The 24,942-nt window shown below is 38.4% G+C and overlaps 1 protein-coding gene across 11 annotated transcripts in view; it reads right to left on the bottom strand.

Annotated features, from left to right (window-relative positions):
- The window catches only part of PTPRK (protein tyrosine phosphatase receptor type K), a 425,922-nt gene that overhangs the window by 262,233 nt on the left and 138,747 nt on the right, over window positions 1-24,942 (bottom strand). For all 11 annotated transcript variants that reach the window (XM_063329637.1, XM_063329639.1, XM_063329640.1 and 8 more), the window contains exon 3: window positions 19,387-19,658. In XM_063329637.1, the coding sequence (XP_063185707.1) occupies window positions 19,387-19,658 (272 nt within the window). The remainder of the gene's footprint in view (window positions 1-19,386; window positions 19,659-24,942) is intronic.

The raw sequence follows: 24,942 nt of genomic DNA, 5'->3' as shown, positions 1-24,942 counted from the left end.
AGTTTTACTCTGTCTGTACTGCCCCCTGTAGATCCTACCCATAAGGTTTCCTGCTCTTTAGCTGAGCAAAGCGGGTGAATGAAGTCTTCTCATGGACAAAATAAAGTTTCTTCTCTGAAGATATGCTGTAATTCAGGCAAGAAGCTGAGCAGAGAAATCACTGAATGGTTTCCTACCATTTTTTTCCAATACCATATACTAAACTCACCATTAACCCTAACTTCAAATGAAAAAAGAGTTATCATGGGGAGAGAATAATAAGGTAATATAAAACTGAAACACTTCAGAAAAAGCAAACAAATCTCCGCCACATACAAGCCACAGGGTTCCCAAACCTCACCTCTGACAGCTAACCCTATGCAACTTGCTTAAGAGTAACTGCAGCTCACACTAACTTAACAAGATGGCAATAAACATCAGAAGTATTTGTCCTTTCAAATCCACCCTCAATCCCTCCCAAACGTTTCTTATTAAAAAAGCAGCACTTATACTTCCAAATGACCAATGGCCTTAGATGTACTTTGAAAACAAACAAACAAACAAAAAAATTCCTTGGTTCTTTGCTGGGACCAATGTTTTTTAAAAAAGCAAGCAAGCTTCCAAAATTGTACAGGATTCATTCAATCACTGCAACAGAAAAATGACCCTTTGGGCAGAGTAAGTAAGGAGGAGGTGTATTGCTCAATACACTCCAAGGAAGGAAGGTTTTCCCTCATCTTCTTACAAAAATAATGAGGGGTTCAAGATTCTGTAACTCCCTCAAAATTGTTTAAAAATCACTGTTCTGCACAGTAAGTTAAGTATTTTAAGATCTTTATAACATCAGCAGAACTAAGTACTTCTTTATTCAAATGGACAAAAAAAAAAATCACATCAAATCGTGATTGACATTCTGTCTTGCAAATATCTATGTTCTGCTCTAAATAGATGACAAAGAGCTGCTATGATGTTTTTCCCAGAACTGTTATTTAACATTTTCCAACTCTGCAAAGGCATGAGAACGTTAGAACTCTTTTGTTGGAAGCAGAGTGTTTGAAAGCTCATTGGCAGAGCAGTTACATCCACTTTTCAAGAACACATGATAATTTTCTCTCTCGTTTCCCCAAATAGAGGAGGAGGGAAGACGCAGAAAGGAGGAGCAGTGCACACAATATGTTTTTACTTCCATCTGCCATCTGTTAACAGCTTCAGCTACTTGGATAAATATGTATTTATACTCATCAGGAAAGATTACAGTCTTGTCTACACGCAGTTACTCAGTACAGTTGTTCACAAACAAGTCCAAGGTGAGGGCATTCTTACAGAACCAGTAGTTAAGAGTGCAAAGAAATATGATACTTCGAAATAAGAATACCCAAATAAAGAACTATTCAATAGTGGGTGCTTATGAATAACTAAATATAAACCAATCCACACCTTTCATCACAATGGGGTCTACTTATGCGCTCACCACTATCTACACAATGCAGAATCTGCCGGCATGGCCTTGTCCTTCAGAAATCGGAGGGAGAAGAAGAAATTAGATGTCTAACTAGTGTAGCTACATGGAAAGATACAGAACCTTTTTACTGTTATGCTTCATATTAATATAGGAAGTTGGATTAAACATTTTGAAAAACCAAATCTCTACCAAAAGGTTCTTTTATCTTGAGAAAAGTAATTGCTTTTTCACTGTACTTCAGCTGCTTCTTTGGCAAAGCGTAAAACCTTCGCAGCTCTGATGAGCTCAGTTTAGCACCACTGTCATCTCAGATCCATCCTGCCTTGGCCTCTTGAATAAGTGAAAATAACCTGAACTAAGATGACACGATAGTACACTACCTATAACTACACACTGGGAGAAATGATCTTTTCTTTCTGGTGGAAGTGATTTTAAGATGAAAGATGGCAATTTGTGGCCTTGTGAGAATTTTTCAGTTTTCTCCTGAAATTGCCGTTCATCAAGAACAACAACAAAACCCACAATGCACAGGGTACTGCTGAGGTAGACTCGTCCCAAGTAGAAGCAACTCAATACGGCCCTGACTCGCAAAGTCAGCTTCTCCTGAAAGCAGCCCAGAAAAGCCCTATCTGGACTGGGAGATTAACTATTTTTAACATGTGTATGTTCAAAAGGCACGCAGGAATACCAGACTACATAGTGGTTTAAAGCATATACCTGTTAAATGTAAATTAAGTTTGCCTCAAACGTTTGTAATTGGGGAAATTACAGTTGTAGATTAATACAAACAAATATAATTGAACTTTTTTTAAAAAAAAATTTCTTGTATTAGAAATAACCACTGAAGACACCAAAACCAGTTAAACCTCAGTACTGCTAACTGACATCACATATGGCAGTATTAGCTTTGCTCCACAGACTCCAGTTCCATAAAGCAGCTGAACATACAAAAAATACTCATAATGTTATTCTCAAGTAAAATATCTCATTAATTCTCACTGTTTACTGCGTAAAATGCATGCTAGGTTAACACCGTGTCTATCAAAAATCTTCAGCACACAGGTTGTCTTAGTATTATGAATAATCTATTCTCCAGCTGTGCACTGCGCTCACTTCATCCACATTTAAATCCTTTGATGGACTAAGATGAGTAGCATGGACAGTAGCTCCGTCTTCGCAAACTGGAACTGCTGACTGTGTTACAAATTTGAATGCAAGAGGCTGAACACAGTTAGCACAGGAGACTTGAGGGACTTCTTAAACTTGTGGTTCCACCGTACGACTGTAGTTGTCTGTTGGCCGTCACACTGTACTGTATTCTGACAATTTATTCCTGACTTGGGTTTATATATAAGTTGTCAGGTTTGATTTCACTGGGAAGGTGTCGATAGACCACTTTTAACACACCCCGCACAAATCGTCTTCAACTTTGTAGTACACTGCTCGCTTAACAGACCTCACCCCCTTTTCTGTGCGACACTGACAACCTAAAGCTACACATGTAGGTACTGAATCCATGTTACCAAACACTTCTAACACTCATGTATCTTTCAGCGATGGATACATGCCTGCAAGACATGACAAAGATTAATGCTGCGCAAAATACCTAAATCAGCTAGCAAGGACCACTCTTAGAAACTGTTTACATTTAACTTCAGGAAATGCATGTCCTGGGATGCTGCAGCTAACCAGAAGAGACAGATCAATTCATGTTCAAACTGAGTTGTTACTTGTTTTCAGGACCACTGTTTTCCTTGGTCTGCACCAGCTGTAACACATTGGCTTAATATCAGTCATGCTTAGAAAAGTCAGCTTACAACCAGCACAATACCAACAGCTCATTTACAGGAAAGGAAACAAGTCTGAAGGAACAAACTACTCCTTTGAGAAAGAGAGCAAAGATTCATTTGTAAAATTAAAATGCTGAATGCTGTAATATGGGTGATGCATTTGCAAATTAGGTAGATGATGACGAGGAAGATAAGGTAGAAGAAAGTTGCCAGAAGTTTGAACTTTCCATAACTGGGCAGAAGAGGTGGCTTGAGCTGCCTACGAAGCTACCACCAAGCACGGTGGAAGAGAAGAGATAACACAGCAACTCATGATCGGGGGGGGGGGGTGGGGGGAGTGGCGGTGGAGGGAAGTGGGTATTTTTCATTTTAATTGGCTTGGGAAAGAGAATCTGAAAGAGAAACAAAACCACCATCTTTAAAGTTGCCTTTAATTACTGCTACCTGCCTTGCCAATAAGCGTTAAGTATATATGAAATACTATTCCCACTGCTATGTGGGAACTTGCATTCAATGGCAGCCACTTGATACATCTTCCTAATAGTAAGAAAATCAAAGCTTAAATACATGAGCTAGCAAAATAAACAATTATAAGTGAAAACATATTAAAGCCCACTAATAGTCCCATCTGGATTTACTAATAAAACCTGCAGATCCTAGCTTTATTTTAAACACTGTGTGTGGAATTGGAAAATGTCAGAAACATATCAGTCCCTTCCTGAAAAATTTTACATCAGAACAGCATCTTCTAGACTACAGACTCATTGAGCACCCTTTCTTCATGATCTATTGGAAAATATTGTACACAAAAAAATTTACAAAACTTACTTTCCTGAATACTCAGTATATTTCTGCAATCTCTATCAGTTTTGCAACCAAGTTTTATTCCTGTTCTCTACATAGCAAGCTTCATTTTACAACTATATTACAGCAGAGATAAAATAGCTTCTACAGCTCTAAATTGTAAACTTTAATTATATCTTAAATATCATCACTGTGGAATTAAAGGAGGAAACACCTGTAAAAACCTCAACATTAAATAACACAGGTAAAAATTACTTATCAACTAGAATCACAATATTTATATGAAGCCAAAGAATCTAGAAAAGCAATTAAGATCTGCTATGAGGCTCCTTTATACACTATGAAAAATTACTACATTTAAAATTACAGTAATTGAACTAATAAAAGTGAAGCAGTCAAATGAAGTCACATTTTAAGTTAAACACAAACCGTCGTTTTCTTTAATAAACTGATCTGATTTTAAACTATGAGAGATACCAACGGAAAATCAGAACTCCAGTTTCTATGCTTGGTAACTTTTGGATAGTTTTTCAGATATTCAGCTTTAGTTTCATCTAGCACTTTCGGAGAAGTGCTAGGGAAAAAAATTCATTTCAGCTTAGGGCTGTTACGCAGACAAGTTCCATTTGCAGCTGCATACCTACCCTGCATGATCTCTGGAGACATAAAGTATCTGTCCCTATTCTAGTTCTGGAATAAATCGACTCTACCAAAGAATATTCAAATTATTCAACTTCCCAATTTATATAGCTTGAAATTGACCTGGTTTTCCATTTTTACGAAAATTGATTTTTTGTTACAATTTTAAAAATAAAAAACATTAATCACAAATTCATGCTTTAGGCAAATAAACACACTGAACACTCTGACTACACTTAAGGAAGCGGATCCTACTCTCATTTTGACATATATTCCCCAAAAGCAAATATCTAATAATCATTAACAATTTTTGCCCAAAATAAATTCTCCCTAGAAATACCCGTGCATTCACTTCTTGTGGCCTTCAGTGCTCCACAGGCAATTTAACTGGCCGTTAAATAATGTCTCCAGAAAGATTTGTTGCCTGTTACCGATGTCCCAGGTCCGTGAAGTTGCAGCTGAGGTGACAGCTTTCGGCTGCCCCCCCGCCTCCGCCTTCTGGTGGGGAGTGCTCCAGCCACTCCTGACGCCTGCTAACAACCCTCCCTCCTTGCTGCCATTGTAAACATTTAAGCACTGAACTGTAGCTTATAACGACTTCTCTGTGCACTGCTGAGAGACCCCCACATCCCACCATTGCCTCCTCTCGACCAGCACCCCCCTGGTTTGGTCGGCTCCAGGCCACGCCGGGTGGCACCAGTGAGAGGGTCCAGTTTGCCGCGGGGGGCTTCAGGGCTTGACGCTGGCACCTGATGAGGCCTGGGCAGCTTGTGCTGTGCTGATGCTCCCATTTGGAGCCTTCCCTGTGATTTGTCCCTTCCATGCTCGTCTGCAGATTTCCACGAAAAAGGCCTTACAGCAGTTTGCATTTGCCACAGGTTTAGAAAATTCCCTGCCCGAACGCAAAGGCTGGAGACCTGCCTAAAGTATGGTCGAGTCTCCAAACAGGGTTGGCCCACACATTTGTACCATTCACCCCTCCCAAACCCTAAGTGGAAACGAAGCCTTTTGTTTCCCCACAAACCAACAGGAGTGTGGTGTTAAGTTACAAGTCCCGAGTGGTTTTGCCGGGTGGCCCTGGTGAAGCAAGCGCAGGCCACAGCAAAGGCAGCGCCACGCTGACATATGGGCTACAAAGTGCCGGAGCCTCCTGGCCCCCAAAATGCTCCCTCACGTCCCCTTCCCCGTCTGCCCCCAGCCACGGAGCCCTGCCTGCTCTCCCACACCCACGCAGGGAATGGTCACACTCCTCAGCGACCCCAGGCAACTCGCTAGCCCGGCATGCAAAGACTTTTAATTTTGCTGTGTGGTTGGGTTAGGCTTTGTTTTGGGGGGGCTGCAATTACTTTTTCTAATTATTACTTGGGTTTGGATAATTTTTTTTTTTTTGCTGGCACAGCAAGAATCTGCTCAGGGAGGAATAGCACCGAGCAGAAAAGGCAGCACTTGCAAACGACACAATTTACTTCTTTTTCGTGTACTTTGCTTTGCCCCCATCCTGGCCCAACCCAAATTATTTTTCCTCAAACACATCAGAAAAGGTTATTGTGAAAGTACAAGGATTCAGAACGTGTTAGCACCAAGGTGGTTTGCACAAGGGAAACTGTTCTGCAGGTTCAGCCGCACACACAGCACTTGCAGAACCAGTTTTAACACTACGGTAGACTTACTGTAGCAAAATTACTATGGATTTTAAAAGGGACAAGCCAGTTTTCCCCATTTAATTAACAATCTAATTACACTGGAGAAGAAAATTACTTTCCTTTGATATGACTTTACTTTTGAGTAAAATTATAATCCTCTATGTGGTTATTAAGAATATCTGTACCTGGATTACACTGATGTTTTCAGATTCACAGCAAAAGAAACTAAGCTTATTGCTTGTACTAGTGATACTGCCACTCCTTTTTGAGAACGAGCAAGACATACCTACACTCAAAATAAAAACGCCCTCTAACTTTAGAAGCAGAAACATGAAGACATCTGTATTTCCGCATTATGTATCTGACCACAGACAACAAGGTCCTGAAGCATTTTTCAGTATTGTCTTACCACACGTTATACCCTTGACAAGAGGAGAAGAAAGAAAGAGAGAAAGAAAGAAAGAGAGAAAGAAAGAAAGAGAGAAAGAAAGAAAGAGAGAAAGAAAGAAAGAGAGAAAGAAAGAAAGAAAGAGAGAAAGAAAGAAAAATAAAAAAGAAAATTCCTGGAAAATGAAAGCTCTGCTGTTACGATTTTGAAAGAAAAAAAAAGCTTTCTAATTTTGAGGGCAGTTTTCAATCAAATATATTGAACGTAACTGATGGTTCTATAAAGCTGCAGCCAAAGAAAGTGTATGTGTCTAGTCTAACTGTTTTGTTGTGACAAAATACCACTTAACACATTTTTCTGTTTCAACGCATTATGCACTATTTATCTAACATATGTAAACAAATAATATATTAAAATGCATGCCATGTTCTATTTCACTAGGATTTCTGAGTCAAGACAAACATAAAACTGAAATTACTCACATAGCTTTTAAAAAAATATTGATTATACTACATGTTACGCTTTGGACAAATTAGTAATAAATCAGCACTTGAGCGATGTAATTCAGACTGAATTCAATGCTACGGAGTACATCTGATGTTCAAGTTCTTTATGGAAAACTATACAGCAGCTGTTAAACTGTATTCCCTTTGATTGTTCAAATATATATGCGGCGTTAAGATCTCATAATTACATCCAGGACCAAAGATGGACTTTAGGGTTCATTTTCATCCTTATAGAAACAAAAGCCAAAAAAAAAAAAAAACAAAAAAAAAAAAACCAAACCACCAACACAGGCACATGCAAACAGACGTTCATATACACACAAACCCCATCACATGTACACACAACATCACATTTGGTGTTTGTTATTTTTGGTTAAAATTGAAACATGACAACCAAGCAAATTCCAGTTCTATTCCATGATTTCTATGTTAAGTTGCACAAAAAACACAACCAATCTCCTGTCCAGATCTATGAGAGAAAATGTCCTTTTGTAACCTGCAAATTTGACTGCAATGCATTGCAAGCTGCTTGATATTTTAATCTGTATATTAAAAAAAATTGCCACGTTGATAACTTGTCACAGTTTTAAGTACATTAAAAATAGTTTAATAATTCAGTTCATATAGGAGAGAAATTTGTTGAAAGTGGTAGGCTCGCTCTTCTCTCATTAAGACCAGCAGAAAGCCGAACAACAGACTGTTGCCCCACTTTTAAGATTTATATTTACATGGAAACACGGTAACAGGAACTTGTCATCCCCTTGGCTTACCATTATGGAAAAAGGGAAGTAGGTTTGCTTTGTTGGTGGTATCATTATTCTTTATCACTAATTATTGTTTTATTTATTTTTAAGAAACACGATGTTCTTTGGGTTTGTGTATTTGTTCCGAAGTACACGCATAGCATAAAGGGCAGCACATATTCACTCTGCCAAAGGAGAAGACCAAATACCACGCTGGAAGCGTGCAATTACACAGCAGGGTAGGGAGGTGTGCCAGCCCAGAGGGAAGACCGACACCGACTTCCCCTAGATGCTTTTCAAAGGCAGCAGCTGGGAAAACTGGAAAAGGGGTGGCGGCAGGGGGAGAACCAGTGTCAAAGTCCTCTTGCCTGCAGCCGTGGGTGCAGCAGGAGAGAGAAGCAAGGACCACAAAGCTGCCGCCCTCTCAACCCTTCTGAAGGCAAGTCTGAGATTAAGGGAGGACCTCAGTGCTCCTTGGCTGCCTCTCCAGACACGCAGCACAATGGCTGCACTGTAATGAACCAGAATTAGAGAAATGCCAAAGTTCAGTTCATCAAAGTTCAACGTGGCAATTCAAGCGCATCACTACCTGAAATGGATTCTTTTTTTTCTCTTTTTTTTTTTTTTAACTACAAAACCTCTGCAAGAGAGATACACAATTGGCAATGCAGCCAGACAAGGGTGCACTTATATTTGATATAAAAGGTAGCACAACTAAAAAGAAAAAAAGGCGGGGGGGGGAGGGATGGACACTACACGAGAGACTTAGGGGTTGCAATTGTTTCTGAATTCATGTTGTGAAAGCCAGAAAGTTTACAGTAATCACCTAAGCATGGTAGAGAAGGTGGGGTGAGAAACAGGGATTCACTCACGTGTGAGAGAGTGAGTACGTGAGCATGTGTAGTGGGCACGTGTGTGTGCCTTTAAATTCACAAAAAAAAAGAGGGAAAAAATCAGAGAAAAAAAAGATTCTGTCTCCAATTCCTGCAATTCCTGCCTTAAAGTTCATAAAGTTAGCGGACTTCAGTTTTTGTGAGGGTTTGGAGTTTGTTTGGTTTGGTTTGGTTTTTTGGGGTTTTTTTCATTTTCAGATGAAAACCAATTCTGAAGTTAACCAAGTCAACCACAAATTCTGAAATTAATCGGGTCCAACCAAGTCAACCAATGATCAAACCTACCAAAGTTAGGTGAGCACATAATACATGCCCAAAGGGCAGCCACCAGTTTCCACACGTATACTAGATGGTAAGTATTTTGCTGTTGAGGTTCGGCAGCTGAAAGATACGATATTCCTTTCTCCTTCTTTTCTTGTTCTGTCTTTCAGCTCAAGACCACTAGCACTTGAGTGCCACCATAAAATCCTTAATATTTGATTCCTCTTCCAGAACTTCAAAAGTGCGCTAGGAAGGTTGATTGATGTTACAGGATTATTATTTTTTAAAAGCTCATCATAAAATCATTCAAATTGAACAAATACACTTTTTTTGCTTGTAAATTATTTCATTCCATAAATACCAACAAACCTGTACTACCTCCAGGTGACAGACGTATGCCTCCTATATTTGAAGAACTAAAAACCTGCAGCACTGAAATTTCAGCCACTGCAAGCAGCACAATAATAAAATAATTTAAAAAAATATTATTTGATATGTTAAAAAAAAAAGTTAGTTTCTTCCAACAGGCAAGACCTACCGAAGAATGAACAACCTGCGAGATAAACACATTGCCTGGCAAGCACAGCAAAAAATATTTTGTCACAATTATCAATTTTGTTATCCAAGTCAAGAAGTTGATCGACTGGAAAAAAAAAATAAAAGGAAAAAAACACCCCAAACCTTAAAAAAAAAGCAATCAACTACCAGGACACCCACGATGTTACAAAATTTCTAAAGGTAAAGACTGACATAGGCACTAAACAGACACACAGCCCTACCCCTGGTAAAGACCACGATCGTCACACTGCAGCAGGACAGAAAGGTGACACCGCCACGGTTCCATGAATTTCCTCTGCTCTGCAATAGCAGGGATGCCCACGCGATCTGCCCCCTCCACCAGCATGGAAAACATTCCTTCGCTCTGCCTTGCAGTTCTCAAGCACTAATGCACCACCCCAGCTCAACACAGAGGACGAGCTACGGGTTGAGTTTCTGTTTGCTGTCGCTTGTTTGAGGTGCAGGCAGAGACACGGTAATCCTGGTGTGTGCACCAACGAAACCTCAGCGAGCAACTGTAAACCCTAAAACCAAAAAGCTTCCCAGCTACAGAACCTATTGCTGCAAATGAATGGTACACGAAAAGGTCTTGTGGGCCACGTGCAAAAGACTCCAGAAGACCCTGAGGCAACAAAAGAAAAAACAACAGAGAAACAAATAAAAACCCCAAAAACAAAACACGAGGAAAAAAAACCAGCCTGGCTCACAAGATTGCTCAGGGTTTCTTCTAGGTAGCCAAGGTGGTTTGCTGAGGTAATCCACTCCAACAAGTTTTATACCAATTCTTTAAAACTTCTGGGAGTTGCACATACAGACATTCAAAGAAAATAGCGAAGGAGCTCCACAACTGACTGAACAAAAGAGAGCTCTCCAAGAAGAAAATAATACGTCTGCAAAGACTTACAATGCAACAGCTCCTGGCTCTGCGCCCAGAGCACTGTCTGCCTGACTGTGCCATCGCCCTGCAGCCCATGGGGCAATTACTAGTTTGCAAACTTCCCATCACTACCTTAGAGCCAGAAAATTGCTCTCCTTCAGAAGGTGCTTCAGAATATCCAGAAGAGGGGTATAATTTAATTGACTGGCAGGAGGGGGCAACAAGGGTGGGGGCGTCTTTAAAAGGCTTTGTACTATCTTTTGGGCAAAGGGGAAAATTCAACAACACTGGTTGGCTTGTTTATTTGTTTAAATACAAAGACCTTGCCTAACTGCTCAGAATGTGATCCCAGTGCAAAGTAATTGATAAACTTCTTCCCTCATTTTTGAATTTTGAGTATTTTTTCCTTCAGAGCAACCATCTCAGTTGGTTTTTCAATGTCACCTCAGACAAAGTCTAAACTAAAGAAAAGAATTACATACAGGGTAGAGAGAATTATAAAGATATGCAGCACTTCTTTCCCTATGAGGAGGTCATATCACCAGTCAACATGGGATTGCTATTACATACTACTCTGGATGAAGAAAACCTTTAGACTCTACTGCGAGCCTCAGGCTTGTTCACCGCTTTGCATTAGAAAAAGAGAAAACATTCAAAAAACCCCATCAAAACAACAAATACATTGTAGCATGGTGCGCACAGACTCAAAAAAAAAAAAAAAAATTAAAATTCTCTAGAGCATTTCATCTTGCCCTAAATAATAAAAGGCAGGAAAGGACAAAAAGAAAATTAAGTGGCTGCATAATTCTCAGTTTGTATTTGTTTTCCAACATAGAGGGTCAGGTAAAATCCAGACATCAAGCAGCATACAGTGCTTCACAGCAAAAATTACTTAACTGTACTTTTTAACAGTGACGATGTGATGAGATCAGACTTTTAAGTCAAAGTCCCTTGGTCTTCAAGGCCCATAAATTTGGAGGCTGATTGGTTTCAAATTTTTGAATTGCAGAGATTTTAGTGAAGTTTTTGATAAGGATTCAATACTGCACTATCATGCTTTTTCTTTTATTTACTTTCACTTAAGGTTAGTCTGGAAACCCCTAGCAGAGCACAATTCATTACTCGATCTTTTCAGAACCTGTATAATGAAATAAAGTACTGTCAATTTCTGCTTTCCTTTAACCATCTACTTCAAGCATATGTCACTGATTTCTGCCATAACCCTCTTTCATTCATTTCACTCTTCATGTGAATAAAAACGTATTTTAAGAAGAGCCACGTGGAAGAGTACATCATTTCCAGCTCCTTGTTAGTGTGATACTCACAATTTTTCTTAGAAAGGGACAGGATCTTGCAGAAGCTGATAAAAATATGACAAAATCTGAGCTTCTTACATAACAATTAATTATGCTTTCCTACTATAGACAAAAATCCTAAAAAAAAAAAAAAAAACTTGACAAAAGGAACCATCCAGAACTTCTTTATTTACACACCATGATTTAAGTCAATCTTGTATTTCTGAAAAACTGAATCAGGCGCTCCAAGGTGGCTGATTAGCAATAGTGCGTTTTCCACTTCACTGCCTGACAGTGCCTGCTGTACGACAGAGAAGGGAATGCTACAAGCTTTTCATAATCTCGGTAATCAAGGTTAATATAAAATTTGCATACCACCTTGCTGATGAGTAGAATGTTTCCTGGAAGAGCGCTGGTTAAAGTCACAAATATTTCATCAGAAATTAAGCACTGGCTAAAAATATTACATATTTATCTGAAAGTAAGTCTTCATGAGTTTACAGCCAGTCAGTTTTCCACCCAAGACTTTTGGGTAATTAAAAATAATTTATAACATGGACTAATACAGCACATTAGCCTCGAAATCTTTCACTGCCTTTGGAAATGCCAAGCATCAACTAAATTTTTGCCACCTTGCCTTGAAGGTATCCACTATCTTGCAGGGAATAGTAAAAATCGTCAAAATGCACAGCAGCTTCATTGACACTACGTTGTTCAATGGAAAGAGAATTTAAAGTCTTATATGTATAGCCATACAGTTCCTTACAATACTCCAGTGCTTCAAGTATGACATTTCTACCCTAGTTTTAAGTTCAGATCATACATTCAGCAATGGAAAATCAGAACATGGTAGAACAAAAGAAAACCACTCACAGATAGCAATATAACAGAAAGCAAAGCAGTGCAAAAGACACTGTTGAAAAATTTAAACAAAGGAAAAGGGAAGGATTAAACTTAGAAAAGCATGCTATTTTCTAAAGAGTTACTTTATTGCTAAAATTTCCTTTTTAGACATACAAACACTTCAGCTTCAAAATTCTGCAAATTCATTTTTTCTTCAGCACAGGACTAAGGACAGAACAACATAAGTGATCGCTCAGACTCCACAGTTCCTTAGCCTGTAAAAACCAAAGTAATTTCTTCTACATCCCTGCTGGAATAGAGTTCTCAGTGTTTTGTGGAGGCAGAGCTGTCTGCTAGCAATGGTGAGGTACGGCTCGGGTCACTGACTTAGACAAGGTTGACAAATTTTACCCAATTAACAATAATCTCTGCTATTTTTACTTGTAAAAATTCTTTGATAGTCATTATCCTATTTGCCCTTTTTTAATGTAGCACACCCCAAAACAAATTAGGTATCTCCAAAACAGGCTAACAAAAATTAAATCCACCAAGTTAGGAAAGCTATTATATACATCTCCATGCGACAACTTGAAAGTCCTTAAGAAAAAAGAAGGAAAAAAAAAAAGGGGGGGGAAGACACAACACAACAGATGGGAAAAGAGGACAACAGCATATATCACCAACATTTACTTGCTTTCCCACCACCATCATCCCTTATCCCTCAGTAAGCCTCTGTGCTCATAAACAAACTAACTCTGGATGGAAAAAAAGCACGTTCTGGCCAGCCTACGGAACCCTACTGAAAGGATGACACAGACCTGAACTAACTGTCAAAACCAGCGTTATAATTTCTAAGAAAAAAAGAAAGAGCTTCCATGAAATCTCCGATACTTGTGGTGGGACCGAAAACCTGAAAGCTGCACCTCAGCCATGACTGGGCTTGTTTGGGCAACGCTCACTTTCACTCTGCACTGTGATTTTCCAGTTTGAAGACTGGAATAAGACGGTATTTGTAGAATTCCTCTGAGAGCTGTAAGTGCTTTGTGATCTACAGAACTAAATTATTAAAATGGTGCTGGTAATCACTCTGCTGGAACTTAATCTGTCTTTGTCTTCACCAAATTGATAAACATCTCAAGAAATGAGACAGAAGTGTGACAGATAGGCTCACACACTTTCATGTTTATCCTAACAGTTAAAGAAAGATGGTGTTTTGTTTGTACTAACAAGTCTTGGAGAAGCAATACGGAAGTTCATTATAAAAAAGCATTTCTCTGAGTAACTCTTCAATAAACTGTATAAAGAAAGAAAGTCTTTTGATTAAGTGCTGCCTAGCAAGTAACAGTCAGGAGAACACTTAGGGGTTTACAAAGCATTTCTGCCAAGAAAACAACATCATTCCTATTTGGAGATATTTCCAAAGGGATCCAATTTTCAATCATTAGTGATAGTGGTAAGTGGTGAGACAGTTAAAAGTGTTTTTAACTGATGAAAACTATGGAGGAAAGAAGGGAGAGGAAGGAAAGAAAGAAGGAGATGTATAAGCCCTTTCATTGTGTATTAATGAACTGGGAACAAAATAGTTTATGTACAGTCACCTTAAATTCTTAAAAGCCACAAAGTACTGTTATTCCACAAAGGGAGTGCTAGAGAACAATGCACCTATATGAGGAGCATTTTGGTGACTTATACTACCTACCAAACACAGGCTGTTGTAAGTTTAAGAAAAAAAAAAAAAAAAAAGCTATCTGTCCTAGTTTAATAAATACCAACTTTGTTTTCTTTACTTAAGAAGCTAGCCAACCTTTTACTAACAGTTTACTAAACAATTTTTATATCTCTGCTAGAACGAAATTCCAGCCACTTGCCAAAACAAAAGTTCTAATTCATACTTAATTTCTGAGAATCCTTAGAAAATGGAAGAATTTAAAAGGCTTAATTGGTAAATTCCAATTTTTAAAAGTCTAAAAATATCTGTTACCCGAAGTTAGACTGAAAGGAGATAACAAGAGGAAAAGAGCCAAGAGAAATGGGCGTAGGGCTGGTAGTGGCAGATGAAGTTAGCTTTCATTTCTATAGCCAGAACAAATACTTTCACAGAACATCACCAGACTGGTTTAGGTAACCACAGAATATAAAACTTACATTTAGCCTGCCTAGGAATATGGAAACAACTGAAGTACAGATCCAGTTGGGGGTGGGAAGGGAAAAAAAAAAAAAAAAAGAAAAGAAAAAAAAAAAAAGAGGCCTTTGCCCCTTGCATAAAACGTAACCATGGCTTAGCAGGTCTTAACCATGGCTTAACCATCGCTTCAGGCCAAAGGTCTGAACATCTTTTCTTTAACAGTGTTCTTAAGGAAAGGTTAAGAATAGGGCAAGAAGGCACATCACCTCTCTGTGCTCCCCAAAACATTCTCTGCTCCTCCAGCTACTTTCAGCCCATGAGACTTGTTTGCCTAATTACTAATTTCTAATATTTCTCTTTCAAGAACTTGCCCAGCATCTCCTTAAGCCTACATACTCCTCTGCCATCCACAACGGCTACTTCTGACACAGACTTTTCATAGGTCTACGGCCTGCTGTGTGACCCACCCACCTCCGTTCGCTTCTTTTCAGTCTGGTTCCCCCACCAGACTAAAAAGGCCCCTAATTCTTGAACTGGAAGAGGATTCTCCTTCATGCTAGTGATGGTTTTGCAGAACTCTATCGTATTTCCCTGAATTGTGTCTTTTTCAGGCCAGAAAAACTTGGCCTATTTGAGCATTGCCTCTCATACATGGATAGACTGCTACGAGATCTTTGAGCAATTTTAAATTTTATAAATCCTATAAATCATCAATACTAAAATAAAGAACAGATTCATTATTTAAATCAGGATTCACAATTCAGCTGGAAAATTATTTGCCTTTCTAGAGTTTTCCTGCACTTTTTTAAATGGTCACGCTTCATTAGTCTTCCTGAACTGATAAAAGAACTTCTGCTTGGTGCAGTTCAGTAGTTTTACTTTACTAGCTACACTTCTAAGTGTAACCATCACTCCTATCAAGCCGGTATCCTAAACAGCCTCTTTGTTATAGAGCACCATTACTGTAAAATGAAGTTTTAAAGAACCATAAAGAAATGAAATAATTCATTTTTTACAAGTTTGAGATTTATAGTTTGAAGTCAAGACTTTCTTTATCAGTTTCTGATCAAAGTTTACAAAACCCAGAGAGCTGTAATATAAAACCAAAACTGGAAAGCCCATGGTTCACATTGCAAAGTGGACCTCATGTGATTGAGCAATAATGTGACCCAGTGTGAACAAAACAAATTTTCTGGGGAATACACAAGAAATAGGAAACAAAGGACTTTTGGGAGACAGTGTCTGAAAACAAACAAACAAAGAAAAAAAACCTCAAAAACCCAAATTCAAAAGGATGACATAGGTAGCAAGGAAAGGGAAGCGGAAACGACCGTAACAGAAGCAGAAAGAAAGAGACAGCCCTCCGCAGCTGGATAATTCCTACTGTGCAAAGCAGGAGAGAACTTGGGGAAAAGAACAGAAGCATTAGACAAAACCACGCATCCAGACAGGAATAAACATCTCAACTAAAATAAATTAATGAGTTACAGTAGCAACCGGCACAGACAACAGAGACACAAAACTCCCAGACAAAGTTTAAACAACCCAACTCCCAAAATATTTTTCCTTTGAAGCAACCTTGAGGCAGGCCAAAGGTGGCATATTTCCAATGGAGCAATAAAAAGAAAAAAAAAAGATTCCAGAACTAACAAGGATCAAAATCAAATCATACCCTCCATCCCAAGGGATTCTCTAATCAAGCCCTTTTCCTCAACAGTTCATCCACATGTTAAACAAGCAGAATAGAAGATGCAGGTGCCTTGCTAGCAGGAGAGAGACCATATCATTACAGGACTGCTGAAACTCTCCAAGTGCAAAATATGACAACTGAAGAATCACAGGCCCCATGCTTGGAGAAACCCACAGGAATGGTCCTAACATTAGAATTTCATGTCATATATACTGTAGACACTCGAAGCTTAAATCGTTGCAAAAAAAAAAAAAAAAAAAAACAAACCCATGGAATATCAGGAATACAGAAGGGCACTACTTTGGTTCTTAAGCTCAAAGTTCTTGAACCACAAATAGGCTCAAGGCTGGAAGTGTATTCTGGGGGAGGTATGACCATGAGTTTGTCCTGTTCATGAACTCTTCTATAAGCTTCCACTGTTATCTGCCATCAGAGACAGGATACGAAGCTAAACAAAAATTCAGTTTGATCCAGTAAAGCTATTGTAATAAACTGTACTATCTTTTGTCAGAAAATAAATAAAAGAATGAAGATATATCTATAAATAGTACAACAGAATATGGTTAAAGAAAAGCAAGTAAATGGATTATTAAAATAATAATAATCCCCTAAGTAAAAGGAAATGTTACGTCCATCCAAAAATGCTGTATCTATACTGTGTACTAGAGTGACATGCAAAAACACCCTGCTACAGGAAGCAATAAAGCTTCAACAGAGCACAGCAGTGCACAGAAATGCTGTTTATGAGCTAATTAGTCTAGGTGCAGCACTTTATTAGTACTATCAACACAGCCATCCTGCTAACTTCCAAGTTGCCATACAAGACTTCCTTATAATGTAACCTGTGCTATTCAGCCCCTGCTAATCTTTACTCTCTTCCCTCACTTAAAAGTGAAGGAAATAGCAATGAAGTTGACCTGATTAACAAAGTACATGTAAACAGTTGTGCTCCACAGTGATCTTTAGCAGTGACCTTGCTTGTACAGGCAGGGATCCAATTCCCAGTTTAGTAAAAAACCACTTCCATCTCATTATAAAAACCAGTGTGCATTTCTCTCAGTGCTAGCTAAACTCATTGACCAACAGGTAGATCAAAGTGCCAAAATCACAAGCTAGAGCTCTACAGCAAAGAACTCCTATGAGAAAAATGAAAAAAGATTTCCATGCTGAAGAATAACTCAACTCAAAACTAACATTAAAAAAAAAAAAAAAGAAAAAGAGAAGAACAATGAAGAGCGATGTTGACACTGAGACCTCAAAGGACCACTTAAAACCACAGAAATAGCAACCCTGTTTGTGCAAACAAGCAGGCGTGCACAGGCAGCGTGCAGATTTCCTCTCCTGTTCATAAAAGCAACCGTATAAGTTGTACACAAATCACGGCAGGTTGCATTAACAGTTCTCCAGCCCTACTCCAGATTTATTTTTAATTTAAAAATAAACTGTGTTACACATGATTTCAATATTCTGCTGGATGACCAAGCAAAGGAAAGAATGAATTTAAGCGCAGTCTACAGAGAGATAATGTGAAGGCTATAACCTAAGTGAAAAATGGCCATGTTGCTAAGATAAGGCCCCAACCACCAATCTCGTTGTCAAGCCTGGCCATCTGTCAGCAGAAACCTAATTTACTGCATATAATACTGCTATACTTGATTACTACTATACTGCTATAAAAGGCTCCGGGTTTTTTTTAAGCATAGCAAAAGCTACTTTCTAGCAACATAAAAGGGTTAATAAAACACCTCCTCAGAAGCGCAGCTTTATGAAACCAAGTTTCAGAACTTTAAATCAAATTTCACCCAGTTTCAATGTCACTGATAAATTAAATTTCTTTATAAATAAAAATATTAAAAACAAGGGAACAAAAACTGAAGAAAAACATAAAATGATAGTAAATTACACAAGTTTCAACCTATAAGTAAGGCTGCTTTGCAGTGATGCCTGTTTTTTATGGAGATTATTTGGACAGTGGGAAATTGAAAGAAGTTTTAGAAAGGCACTTTAAGAAACATTCCTACGATACCACTATTCAGGAATACCTCATTAACAAAGAGGTCACTTTGCATCATTTGATAACTAATCTGAACATCCAAACTGTTTGCAAGAGCGCTAAAGACCTGAAGTGTCCTTAGAGGAGGGCCTGTAAGCACTGCATACAACAACGACATAAACACCTCATGGTGTAACAACTCAGATCAGCGCATCTAATCCAACTCTTCCCCCTCCCCTACATGCCAGGACAAAAATGCCTGTGTATGAGATTCATCCTTCACATCAAATACCCACTGAGCAAAACAGATGCAGGTACTTTCTCAGGTTAATCAAACAAATCAAATAACAGCATCTAGTAATAACAAGATGATTTTTCTCTCTATACAACAGCCCTACGCTGCAGGTGGTTTTGTCCCATAGCGAGCAAACAGGAGAAAAAACACGTCCCGAGCAGCTGCTCATTAGGTGAGCACCATTCTGCCTGCACAGCAAATGAAGCAAATGTCATGTGGAAAAAAAACCACCGTTTACGGTCATGTAATTAGACGCAGTAACACAGGCATATCCAAAAGAGGAGGGAAGACAGGTACAAATTACAGTTGCACAGGCAATTTATTTCTGGGAGTTTATCATTTTTGATGTTCCTGGACTTTAACTGTACCATTTCTTCTAATGAGGCTTGTTTCCAGCTTACTTTTTCCTATTATACAATAACAGACAGCTTTGAAAAATCACCTCCTATAAAACATACCCATCCCCAAATAATTATTTCTTCTGAATGGAACACTATACTCAAGGACACTGGGAAAATATCAGAACAGACCAAAACAAACCCAAACTGTCCAGGACCTCTCTGTAAATGTTGTAAAGCGGCGAGAATTCATTGCAAGCTTACCTGATACTCGTTGGGCCAGAAAGTGCTGACAGCCAACTCTGCTCGAAGCCAGTCTTTGCCAGTGGAGCCGGTGACATTCCAGATGGGATTAGCCAGCGGCCCTTTATTCACCCTAACCAGGATGTTCAGAGTGCCCGGGTTCGCTCCGTTCTTGCTGTACAGAAGGTAGCTGAAATCGATGCAGTGAGTATCGTTTTCTTTCATCGTTGGAAGCTGGAGTCGAGTCTTTTCTCCAGGGTCATGGTCTGAGGAAATCACTATCATATATGATCCTAAAGAAGGGGGGAGTGGGAAAGGAAAAAAAAAAAAAAAAACCACAAAACAGCAGTGAGGAAAAAGAAAAAGATAAATGCCAAGAAACTGATTGTTCACTGTGAAAAGGATGGAATGCATAGATTTTCATATCCCCAGATCTCAAAATTAAGGTAGCAAGAAAACCAGCAAGGTATAAAATGCCTAGAAACACCACTGAAGCAGTATCCACAGAAGATGTTACATATCTCTGAGGACCTACCTAGATGCTTCCACCTACAATTTTTTCTCTCTCCTGTTTTAGGATCAGATAATTAGAAATAGGATCACAGACGGACTGAATAAAAATAACAGGAGGAGGAAAGGATCATCATTATTCTGAGGTCACTGAGGCCGAAGTTCTCTCAACTTGCTCCACAGGTTTCCTGAAAATGAAAAATATGGAATAACAAGGTCCACATCCCTCAATGCAGCTTTATCACACCTTTTTCTACCCGGAAAAAGAGGCAGACTTGAATTTTAGATACATTAGCAATAGAAATAGCTCATTTAGGACACAGAGCCACATTTGTCCTGAAAAGTTGGGTTTGCTGCTCCATTTGCCAATGGATTTGAGGGGATAACGAAAGTTTCTATAGCTGGAAGGGAGCCCATCTTGTAAATTTGTTTTAAAAGAAGACAGAACAAGCTGAGCCTGTCTAGCTACAAAGGCAGAAAGCAGATGTTTAAACAGGTTATACAGGACATAATGCTGAAAAAGTTTGTCCTAGTGTTCTGCAGAACGGACAGTAGAGACAGGGCTACCATCTATCCTAGCCCTAGAGCAGCCCTATTTCTTCAAGAGCAACAAATCCATACCAGGTACTATAAAGTGAATGAATCTCACAGAACAAAGCTTCTGAGACACAGCCTGCCAGGCAAAACTTTAAAATCAAGTGAGGCAATCCAACTCAGCATACAATCTGAATCCTTGCTGCAGGAAAGTTTCCGAACCTGAACTTCCCTACCCTCCTGCTTAGTGATTTCAGAAGCTCCATGCTGACAGGTTTCCTTCTACCTGTAGTCCTAAAAAGCACCCTAATAAACAGCCTTCTTCCTGAAGAAGACTCAGGTGAAGTCCATCAAAATACAGTTAAAAAATTAATGTAAATTAAAAAAAAAATATAGATTTGCGAGTGCTTGTCCAAATGAGTAGGCCCATAGAAATCCTGAGACTATGTACATGAATGATCATTTATTGCTGGAAAATCTTCTCTGAAGTATATAGTAGTAGAAGTATATATACTTCTCTGAAGTAAGCTATTACTGTTCTGTATGTGAAGTTTTACCCTTTGATTTTTTGGCAACAAGGAACTATTGCATTCCAGTATGTCCTAAACAGTTGTATTAACCATTCTGAAAACTGTTGACAAGCTGTTGCTCAGGAGAAGATGAAAATTTATGTATATAAAGTCATCTGTGTGACATGCCAATTTACTGGCCTGTAAAGCAATCCTGTGGTTAAAAAAACTGTAAAAAAAGAGAAGGCAATGCTTTAGAATTAAAGTAGCTCTTATTAAACTACATTGCCGGGATCTTGATTTTTAATACTAATCTTAAAAAAAAAAATAGGTTTAAAGAAAACTCTACTGTAATGTAACATCAGCACCTACTTAATATTTAGAATTATATGCAGAAGCCATTATTGGAAGGAGCAGAATATAAGAATTGGCTTTTGCAGAATTAATGTTGTTTCTTTCAACCTGTTTCAAGATAAAATCATTGGGAGGAAATGAAAAATCATAATCAAATTATAAGAAATAAACTGGAAGTATTTCAAGATCTTACTCCTATACTAAGCAAATCTACTATAGTCTTTGGAAGCTCCAACATACATTTTTCTGCTTATCAACATATTTTATAGTACTCTGCTTTTACAACCTCATTTTTCATCATTTAAAAATACTTAGCAGTAAATTTGCATATATCTATCTACATGTGTTAGTCCTACAGCATTTCATGAAATGCTCCAGACAGCATTCATAAACCATTTGTCACAAAGCCAAAGCATCTGTTCAGCATCTCACAAACTACTTCCCCTCGCCCCCCTTTTTTAAACTTAAGAGGCAATATCCCATGAATGTACACAACCTCACTCCTTCCTCAGTTGTCTGCCTACTCCAACAAAATCAGAAGCCAATGCCAAAGTAAAATATACATCAAATTTATATCTTTGAAAAACATGGAAAATATTTTCCTGTGCCTTTTTTAAGAAAGTCATTCTTTATTTGTAAAGAAATACTACGTACTAAAATAGGACTGAAAGAGTCGGGGTCTTTTTCCCATTCATACATGCTTGTAATATCTTAAGTCAAAATTTAAAAACCTCATGTAAAACTTTAGCCCTAGATACTCTCTCTACAGGTTGGGGTTTTTTTAAACAAGCATCTCCTTTAACATTGAAAACTGTATTTTGTAGTACTATGTATATGCCACAAGTTACTATGCAATCCATTAAAAACAAATGAAACCACATAAATATGAACAATAGAAATTATAGAAAGAATAGTGTCTGAAACAAAAGATTTATAATTAGATGTCCAGATAAGTTTAAGGTAGCATAGCATTGATGAGAACAAGCTATAAAGTTTTCACATTTGAAAGGTATTGGCTAATACTACGCACCACTTTTACAAAGTAACACCCACTGGAAGACGGATAACTGTGGGGATGCATTCCTATCAAAATATGTGCTCACAGAAATAGCGCCAAATGCCTTTTCAAATACCAAAACAAATGTATTTCATAAATGTTATTAGACATGAAGTAAAAGGATCAAAAAAAAAAACAGTGCCAGATTTTCCTTTAATTTTTAAACAATTCATTGCTACAGCGAATGGGAACTGTGCAGATAGGAGATAGTAATTTATAATGCTATCCAAATAAGTGTCAAAATATATGTGAGTATTAAAAACAAGACTTTCAAAGGTAACATACATTGCAGCGTACACTTAGACACTAGCATACAGAAATCCCAGGCAGTCAGGCAAACGTCTGACCTGTTCTCACATACAGCTACCGCAACACTCAGCTGACCACGTACATAGGCAGATAGCATTTATATTTACGTACAAATGATGAAAGATAGGCATAACTGCATTTGAAAAAAAAAATAATCACACACAGAGGCAACAAATCTGTAATACTGTACTATTACCAAGTCAAAAGCTTTCAATTAATAGGGGTATTTAATAAAGTGATGACAAAACAGTCAAGTGGCCACTTTGCATAGCTAACCAACTCCTTGGGTTATTATTAGTGGCAATATTGGCACAGTACAAAAGCAAGAGGTGGTAAGCAAGCCTCAGCAAACCACTTCAAACAACAGGGAATAATTACCCAGATATTTAATGTTAAAACAGAGAAATAACAAGATGACAGGCAATCACAAGCTAGATGGTAAGATATTTTTGCCTTGGCAGAAATGTGAAGTGAGGGAAATGCTCGCAAACTTATTGATCCCTAAGATCAACTATCTATTTGGTATTTTTTATGAGAATTTAGAGCACCTGTTAGAGCTAACTATTCAGAATGGTGCTCCAGGCTGGAGCTGGCAAACAGGGTGAGAAGGAAGGAGCAGCAGAGCCCAAGTGCTATGGACTGACCGCAGCCCCCGGTCCCCATCCCCCTGTGCTGGTGATGGTGGGAGGGAATTAAGTTAATTTTTCCCCAAGTCAAGTTCTTCTCCTGACTGTCAGTAACTGTCAGCTTCTTTGTCTCAACCTGTGAGCTTTTTCATCTTATTTTCTCCCCTTGTGCTGTTGAGGGAGAGAAAGAGTGGCTGGCAGTTAGACACTGTATATAGTTTTATTAATATCCTGACCTGTTTTATTAAATCATGGTGGAACTCAGCTCTGTGACTTTGCCATCATTGCTGGCCTAACAGATCAAGCACAAACACTATACACACCTACTTCCCTTGCAGACAAGAAAAAAAAAAAAAAACCAAAACAACTGACCTGTGCTGTTTCCACTCAGATTTTACAATAAGGAAGTTGCAAGTGAGTTACCTCAGTAAAAACCAAAATTAATTAAAAAAAAATGAATAAATTTGTAGTCCATGTTTTGGGCAACGAAGAAAGAGGAACTTAGCATGAAGGAGCAAAAGTTCATTTTTTTCTTCTTACAAGACAGAAAGAATAAATTTCATCTTTTGATGATGCTGTAAGAAATTAGAGGTGAAAAGTATCCAAAGTCATCATTTACACCTGGACAAAGAGCCATTGCTCTTAACTATTCCTTTCACTGCCTATTTTTCACCGTGCCCAAGTGCAAAGTCTTTAGTTATTCTGGCAGTAGGGCTGTTACAAAATGCATCACAACTCATCAATAACATCTTTCTTGAAACACGTAGTTTGATATTGATGTTGCTTCACCCTCCCTTTCAGTAATTCCCAAAAGAGCCTTCCTTCCCCATCCTTGCAAGTTTACAATCTTTAAAACTCATAGGGAACGTTCTTTTTCTCCCAACCACACTTAAGTGTGGGTTTTTTTCCTATTTATGCATAGTTTGTATTTCTCCAAATCAAACTCCACCCTCCCATTTTTGCTTTTCTTCTCTGAAGTCCCTTTCTGTTTATTTGCCAGTTAACAGCTCTTATATTATTCCTGATGTAAGAGGTCAATCCAATTCTTTCCTGCACAGAATAGAATCATCAGAGTATGAAACAGCTAAATAGCGCTGCCTCCTAAGCCTTTACCCAGCTCATGGCAAGAATTCAGTTTTAGATTCTCATGTTCAGGAAGATTTTGATGCTTATTCAGCACTTATTCATGAACTCACTAAAAGACACCTGCATAGATCTGGAAAATGACATCAGACTTTTCCTTAGTCATATTATTAAGTATATCTGTATGTTCCTCATAGCTTTCACTATGCTTTGTTTGTTTTGACAAACATTGAACTTGCTAGCTCAGCGGCAATGACAGACCATTTCAGAACAAATTAATTCCTTAACTACTTACCTGTGAAAAGCCTTAGTTTTTATCCCCTACTGAAAATCAAGCTTTCTTATCATCTAGCAGTTAGCTGCAGGTAAGAAATCATGCTAAGATTAAATAAAAAAATTTAAACATCCTTAACTAAAATATGCCTGCTGTAATGCACCGATGTGGCAGATCAGTTTCCCGATCAAATTATTTTCTGTCACTTCCTTGCTCCCTGAAAAACGGGCTTCTATTTCAAGTGTGAAACTTGTAATTTTCAGCAGGCTGGTCTTCCACTCCTGCAAATCCTCTTTCCTTCAAACAAGTACTAACCACCAA

The sequence above is a fragment of the Chroicocephalus ridibundus genome, chromosome 3, assembly GCF_963924245.1.
Source record: "Chroicocephalus ridibundus chromosome 3, bChrRid1.1, whole genome shotgun sequence".
Classification (NCBI taxonomy): domain Eukaryota; kingdom Metazoa; phylum Chordata; class Aves; order Charadriiformes; family Laridae; genus Chroicocephalus; species Chroicocephalus ridibundus.
The sequence above is the reverse complement of the archived record's forward strand: the minus strand, read 5'-3'. Positions and strand labels throughout refer to the sequence as shown.